This window comes from Procambarus clarkii, chromosome 37 (genome assembly GCF_040958095.1).
Source record: "Procambarus clarkii isolate CNS0578487 chromosome 37, FALCON_Pclarkii_2.0, whole genome shotgun sequence".
In the NCBI taxonomy this organism is placed as follows: Eukaryota; Metazoa; Arthropoda; class Malacostraca; order Decapoda; family Cambaridae; genus Procambarus; species Procambarus clarkii.
Window position 1 is genome coordinate 42,928,457 of NC_091186.1, and position 7,691 is coordinate 42,936,147.

The 7,691-nt window shown below is 32.5% G+C and overlaps 1 protein-coding gene across 4 annotated transcripts in view; it reads right to left on the reverse strand.

Annotated features, from left to right (window-relative positions):
- Positions 1 to 400: 400 nt before the first annotated feature.
- Positions 401 to 7,691, reverse strand: part of LOC123759117 (uncharacterized) — a 9,960-nt gene continuing 2,669 nt past the window's right edge. Inside the window, exons 2-10 of one of the 4 annotated variants that reach the window (XM_069337428.1) lie at positions 5,348 to 5,506; positions 4,868 to 5,062; positions 4,103 to 4,334; positions 3,234 to 3,325; positions 2,877 to 2,992; positions 2,499 to 2,587; positions 1,619 to 1,789; positions 1,152 to 1,336; positions 401 to 883 (exon numbers count right to left, since the gene is read on the reverse strand). In XM_069337428.1, the coding sequence (XP_069193529.1) occupies positions 599 to 883; positions 1,152 to 1,336; positions 1,619 to 1,778 (630 nt within the window). In that variant the 5' untranslated portion in view covers positions 1,779 to 1,789; positions 2,499 to 2,587; positions 2,877 to 2,992; ... (2 more) ...; positions 4,868 to 5,062; positions 5,348 to 5,506 and the 3' untranslated portion in view covers positions 401 to 598. Of the gene's footprint in view, positions 884 to 1,151; positions 1,337 to 1,618; positions 1,790 to 2,498; positions 2,588 to 2,876; positions 2,993 to 3,233; positions 3,326 to 4,102; positions 4,453 to 4,563; positions 5,063 to 5,347; positions 5,507 to 7,691 lie in introns of those variants that run through there. The other 3 variants (XM_069337427.1, XM_069337429.1, XM_069337426.1) reach the window with 3 other exon arrangements.

Genomic DNA, 7,691 nt, shown 5'->3' on the forward strand with positions numbered 1-7,691 from the left:
AGGCTTAGAATGTAGACTTCCTGTGTTGAACTGCGAGTTAAGTTTCATATAATTTCTTTATAAAATATGATTATTTCAGAGTAAAAATGTGTATTTCCATGTTCTACATTCAGTACCAACATTATTGTGAGTAAATATATCATATTTCTTCATTACTTACGTAATGCTAGGAAGCATCATCTCAAATGAAGTAGTTTCCTGAACGTACTGGGCCGTCATATCTGCACTTGAAACTTTGTACGGAGTCTGCCTCCACAACATCACTTCCTGATGCATTCCATTTGTCAACTACTGATACTAAAAAAGTTTTCTGTATCTCATTTGGGCACTCATTTTTCATGTTTACCTTTTTTTTTTGTGTGTGTGTGTTTTTTGAAGGAAAGCAAAGAAATTGCACATAACTACAACTACAATTTATTTAATAAGCATTTCTAAACTAAACAAAACTTTGAGGGTAATTAATAAAAATAAAAACTAATTTGAAAACAAATCTTTCTTGAGCAACATAGGGATGCAAAATTAACATGACGATGATTTGGGCAAAGAACATTTGCCCAACCCAGGGGTAGAGAATACTTGTTATTTTCTCTTTGCTTTGCTACTTAAAGCTACTCAAATCAAAGGGAAGTGTTTCTTCCATTTCTTCGTTGTCAGTCTGTGACTCAATACTGACTACACTGTTGTCACTGTCGGTCTCGGAATCCTCGGAATCTTGACTGTCTGTTTGAAATTTGTTGTACTCTACTTCCCTGTCTTCAGAAAAAAGGTTAGTTGCCTCAAATAGTTTAATTTGATACAATTTTTTCATATTTAGCAAGAGGGCCGTAAGTCCACTGGTTACATGCTGGAATGATGACTTCTTTATTGAGTATTTACCCTGTTCCTGTAAAACAAACACACATCATTATTTCAGACATTTTTTAAATTAAATGTTTGTTTTCCTAACAAGTGTTTCATTTAAACTTTAACCAGTAAAAGTGATAATGATAATATTACAATTTGTGTCTACAAAATGCTTTTACTAATTTTACTTAGCTTAGACACAAACAACAATGATTAAGCTACCTGTTAAAATAATTACCAAGTAGCTATAATGCAATAACATTTATTTCAGTGGAGTAATTAAGTTAATATTGATACCTGATACTAACTTCAATTATCCAAGAGGGTGGAGCACTTTTGTTTTGTACATCATCTAGTCTTTGTGTTATCTCAAGCTTTTTTCTGTAGAAATCCAAGTAACTTTTCATTTCCAGTTGAATGACATTTTGTTCTTCCATAGTCCTGTTGTACATATGCAGCTTTTCTGCAGCATTTCTCTTTTCTTGAAGAGTAACTTAAAATATTCAAAAATAAAATATAAAGTAAATTATTTAATAAGGAACATGAACAAATCTGTCATTGTAGGATGCATGTATTATGCAACAACAATGCAATCATATGTAATCATTTTTAAGGTATCTTGTTAATATTATTATCTTAAAAATATAAATTAGGCATGGACTTCCATTTGTCCATTACCATAATGAGTAAGTTTGAATTAACATGTTAGTAGCTAACAATATTTATCCTCATTGACAAGGCCAATATGCACAGAAAAATAACCAAATATACTTACCATTATCAGTTGGTTGAGGAGTGTCATTATACCATGGAAAGTTACCCTCTTCATCAATGTCCACACTAAGTTTTTCTGTATTGTCTTCATTGTAGACCGCTATCAGTTCCCTCAACTTTTTCTTGTCTGCTTCAATCTTTGCACGGTATCGTGATCTCATTTTGCTTGAAACTGAAAGAAACACTTTGTTACTAGTAAATAAGATTATAGTTGAGAAATTTGTTTTGTATATACTTAGTAGTGAATACCTACACAAAAGTAGCAGAACACACTACATCAATATTTGCCAAGCACTTTTTTTTAACAAGCTTAGGTATACACAGCAATGTGCTGCTATCCTATTATGTATGAAAGACCACAGTGTAGATCAAAAACCTCACAGGACAGCCAGTCATACATGGAATCTGGAGAGAATATGAAATGTAAGGCTGATCTATTAGCCTCCACTAACAAAATCGGGGTACAGCACAAGAATATCTTCCAATATTCCTGAGTGTATGAAGTAATAACAAAACTCAAAGTACATCATACCATTTGTTCTGAAGTCATTGATAACAGGGCAATCACATATATAGTGATAGACAGTATGTCCTAGCTTTTGTTCACATAGTTTACAACTGGAATGATTTCCATTGGCAGATTCATTACCTGCAGGCACCTGCCATAGATATTGATATCTCAACTTAATTTTGACAATTACCTATAATTACATAGGACAACACCTAAGTGAGATGGTATCCATACAAATCTACCTTAGAAATAAATGACATTAGATGTGTTTAGATAAAAAAAGTCATTGTTTTCTTGAAGTATTTTACAAACACTAAAAGATTTCTGTTTGTTTTATCAGTCCCTAACTTATACATAAGCTTTAACATACCTGCTACACTGGATATGTGGGATTTCTTGGTTCTAATTGAGTCACATACTAACTCTATTCCCTTTTGAACATCATTTTGAGAAACTGATCTGTTGAGAATAGAGGATACTGTTTACTATAATGTTTACTAAATTCAAACATGTAAAGACCCTGATTAATTAAAAAAAAATTAACTTAAATTTTTAGGCAATGGTCACAATGGCATTTTATGATGGCTGACAATTACTGTACAAGAACTAAACAATTAAAATAATAAAGAAATGTTTTGGCAATTTTATGATTTATGGTACTGCATTGATTTTACAGTACAATAACCTTGTTAAAATATATAAAAGTATTTCAAAACAGTGTTTCTTTCTATATATTTTACAAGCAAACCTTTTATTTAAACTCTGGGCTAAGTTGGTTAACTCTGCAATCCAGATGAGAAGTTGTTTTTCATCAAGAGATAAGTCAGCTAACTCCTTTCTTATTAACTCTGCAGCTTCTTTTGCCTATCAACAGGAGGAAAAACTGCCCTGTTAGTATAATAAATGTTGCAATTTTTATTTAATATTTGATATTACAAAACAAAAAAAACAATCCTTACGAGCCTAACTGCTGATGAAGGCTGTTTAATGGCAGTAAATGTTATTTTTATTTTTATTTTTGAATGTTTTTTTTTTTCCTGTGCACTTATATTAGTGATTCATGATCATTGTTGCATATATTCAATGAATAAAGCAAATTACTTGCCTTACAAAATCTTGAAGCTAGAACATGAGCTAAAGAGTCATGTTTACGTTGGTTCCAAAAAAATGAAGATTCACTAAGTTCTTCTTCACGCTCTGAAAAAAGGGACAAAAAATAACTCAATTCAATGAATATGTAAAATGAAAATAATTCACTTTTATGCAGGCGATGAGTCACAATAACATGGCTAAAGTATGTAGACCAGACCACTCACTAGTAGGTGAAGGGACGACGACGTTTCGGTCCATCCTGGACCATTCTCAAGTCAATTGTGATGAGGAAGTAGAGACAGGCAATAAATAGGCTAGAGAGAGCTGAGGAGCAAAGTAAGGTGTATTTTAGGGGATAGTAATAATAATAAGAGCTGCAGAGGGCCTATTGGCCAATACGAGGCAGCTCCTATTATAACCACCAAATGAGAAGGAGATAGGAATAAGAAGACGATAGCAAGGGAGCACAAGTAACAGTGCAAGTTTGAAGAACTACGTAGGAAACTATAAGGATGAAATTAATGCTTTTTAGTTTTACTTTTGAATAATGTTTTGAACAGCTGGACAGCTTTTAATTCAATAAAGAGTTTACCAATTAGGAGCAATAACCAATTACTTTATTTGCATAGAGAGTTTGCACAGATTTAGTTTGACTCGGGGGATATCTGAGAGATATTGATTTCTGGTGTGGTGATTATGGGATCCTTTACATCTATCAAGGAAGAGTTTCAGATCAGGATGTGCATTTAGGAACAAGGTTTTGTACATGTAAGTGGCACAAGAGAATGTGTGGAGTGGGTTCATATTTTTATGTATTATTAAATATACAGTTTAATGTATACAGGTACTTACATTACATATATAAAATTAATAAATACTTACTCTTCCATTATGAGAGCCAAGCGCTTGGAGCGCTATTAACAAGGATTTCATTGATAAACCTGGACTGTTCCTTTGAAGGAAATGCCAGTTGTTCAGGAGTTTGGTGCTGAAGAATGTGTTACTTTTCCTGGCTGATGAGCAGAAGTATCCACCATCATACAACATCTTAGCATCTGCAGGAAGGCTGTATCCACACTCTTGACACTCAAATATGGGCAGATAAAGGTCATACCTGCCTAGAAAGCTTAGTTTTAGTATTTATTCCTAAAATAAAGCAGCTTATTTTGAATCTTTTGTAAAACTCATCTCCATCACTGAATGAATATGTTTGTGTCTCAAAGATTGAAGTCCACATGCTTGGGTATGGGTATCGTCACTAGAACTTCAGTGATGCTACTATATTCAGTGATGCAAATACTCATAGACTTATGTGTTCAAACTTAATATTAAATAAAATATACCTGAGAGCATTATGAAAGTACACATGATGTCAGAACTCTTTATGTTAAGGTTACAGTCTTTACAGTTACAGGAAATTTTTGGCACAGGAACTGGCACAACAGGTTCTGAATAAGAAAATAATAATAAACTTAGCAAAGATTGCATATTTAAATAATATTCAGTAAGTCAAATGCCATAAAAATTGAATTGCTTATTGAGTAAAAAATTTATTTATTTTTTTCTTTCAATATTTTGGTACTTATATTGTAAAGGCTTGGTAAAAAGAAAAGTTTTCATATGTAAAGAATTTTTTGGTTTACATACGCCAGTCAGTAAATGTCCCATTAAGGTCAACAGTCACAGTTGGTGGCAATGCTTCATAATATTCACTGGCCCAGGAAAACCTATCATGGAATGGGTTTAAAAAATGTTTTTTCATATCACAGTGGTAGCAGAATAGGCGATGACAATCTTCACATTTGATGCTGGCTTCAATCATACATTTGAAGCATTTTGTGTCTGTCAAATGAAAATATTTGAAAACATATGTTCAAAAATATCACATCTTTGTCAAAAAATACTTCTGTACAGTTTCAGATCATGCAGAATTAGGAAAAAAATATGGTCTATAAGTATACATAAACATTTTTCATTAGTGATAAAATGCTTCAGGTATATTTAAAACGAAGTATCCACTCTCTATTCAAAAAATATAACTAAAAAAAATGCAAATATAATAAGTTGTAATGTAAACTGATATGCTGATGTAAATAGACAATATGCTTATAAGTATTGTGTATGTACCTTCAACTGGAACAGCGTGCCTACACACCTCCCACTCAAATAGAACTGACCGACTTTCTTCCCAAGAAATTTCAGCCTTCATTCTTCTTTGCTGCCATTGAGAAATCTTCACTTGCGATTCTTGGATTTTTTTTATTTCTGCAGCAAGTTCGGCAGCGGCTGAAATTATTATACTTTAATTATAATCTTACACTGATTTTTAGACTATCTTCTTTAGCTATTTTAAATTTCACTCAAACTATAAGTCAATATTTTGACCAAAAAATATTTTTATATATAAATTTAAATAATTATATATATATACAGTATTTATAATTTATAATAATATTTTTACAAATGTGTTTATAATATTACCCGTTTATCCATTTATCTACAACCATATTTATTCATCTATCTATACACCCTTGACAGGACATTTGCATCAGGAATTACTATGAAAATGGCCTAAGGGTCTTTATAAGGCATTTAACTTAAGCCTACTATGATCCACCCTACATACATCAAGGACCCAAGTCCTTTCCCCTGTAATTTCAGAGAGGATAGCCATATATGATATTATATATATATATATTATATATATATATATATATATATATATATATATATATATATATATATATTATATATATATATATATATATATATATATATATATATATATATATATATATATATATATATATATATATATATATATATATGTCGTACCTAGTAGCCAGAACTCACTTCTCAGCCTACTATTCAAGGCCCGATTTGCCTAATAAGCCAAATTTTCCTGAATTAATATATTTACTATAATTTTTTTCTTATGAAATGATAAAGCAACCCTTTTCTCTATGTATGAGGTCAATTTTTTTTAATTGGAGTTAAAATTAACGTAGATATATGACCGAACCTAACCAACCCTACCTAACCTAACCTAACCTATATTTATAGGTAAGGTTAGGTTAGGTAGCCAAAAAAAGCTAGGTTAGGTTAGGTTAGGTAGGTTAGGTAGACGAAAAAACATTAATTCATGAAAACTTGGCTTATTAGGCAAATCAGGCCTTGCATAGTAGGCTGAGAAGTGTGTTCTGGCTACTAGGTACGACACATATATATATATATATATATATATATATATATATATATATATATATATATATATATATATATATATATATATATATATATATATATATATATATATATATATATATATATATGTGTCGTACCTAGTAGCCAGAACACACTTCTCAGCCTACTATGCAAGGCCCAATTTGCCTAATAAGCCAAGTTTTCATGAATTGTTTTTCGACTGCTGTCAAAAATCAGTATGAAAATTACCTCGGCTGAGGACATTGAAACAGAATGCTGATGTGATATACACGGACTTCGCAAAGGCCTTCGATAAATGTGACCATGGCGTGATAGCACACAAAATGAAGTCAATGGGAATAACCGGTAAAGTAGGACGCTGGATACTCAGTTTTCTGTCAAACAGGACTCAGCGAGTAACTGTCAACCATATAAAATCTAGTCCAAGTGCAGTGAAAAGCTCTGTACCTCAGGGTACAGTCCTTGCACCACTGCTTTTCCTTATTCTCATATCAGATATAGACAAAAATACAAGTCACAGCTTCGTATCATCCTTTGCAGATGACACAAAAATCAGTATGAAAATTACCTCGGCTGAGGACATTGAAAAACTTCAAGCTGATATTAATAAAGTTTTCGACTGGGCATCAGAAAATAACATGATGTTTAACAGTGATAAATTCCAGGTACTCAGGTACGGTAAAAATGAGGACCTTAAACATAATACAGAGTACAAAACACAATCAAATGTACCCATAGTAGGAAAACAGCATGTAAAGGATTTGGGAATAATAATGTCGGACGACCTAACGTTTAAGGAGCATAACCAAGCAAATATTGCGACAGCCAGAAAAATGATAGGATGGATTACGAGAACTTTCAAATCCAGGGATCCCATCACAATGGTTGTACTCTTCAAGGCACTTGTGTTGTCCCGTCTTGAGTACTGCTCAGTACTCACTTCCCCCTTCAAAGCAGGAGAGATTGCTGAAATAGAGGGAATACAGAGAACATATACGGCACGCATAGACGCAATAAAGCATCTAAATTATTGGGATCGTCTCAAAGCCCTCCAAATGTACTCACTAGAAAGAAGACGAGAGAGATATCAAATAATATACACCTGGAAGATACTGGAGGGCCAAGTACCAAATCTACACAGTAAAATAACAACGTACTGGAGTGAACGACATGGAAGAAAATGTAGAATAGAACCAATGAAGAGCAGAGGTGCCATAGGCACAATCAGAGAACACTGTATAAACAT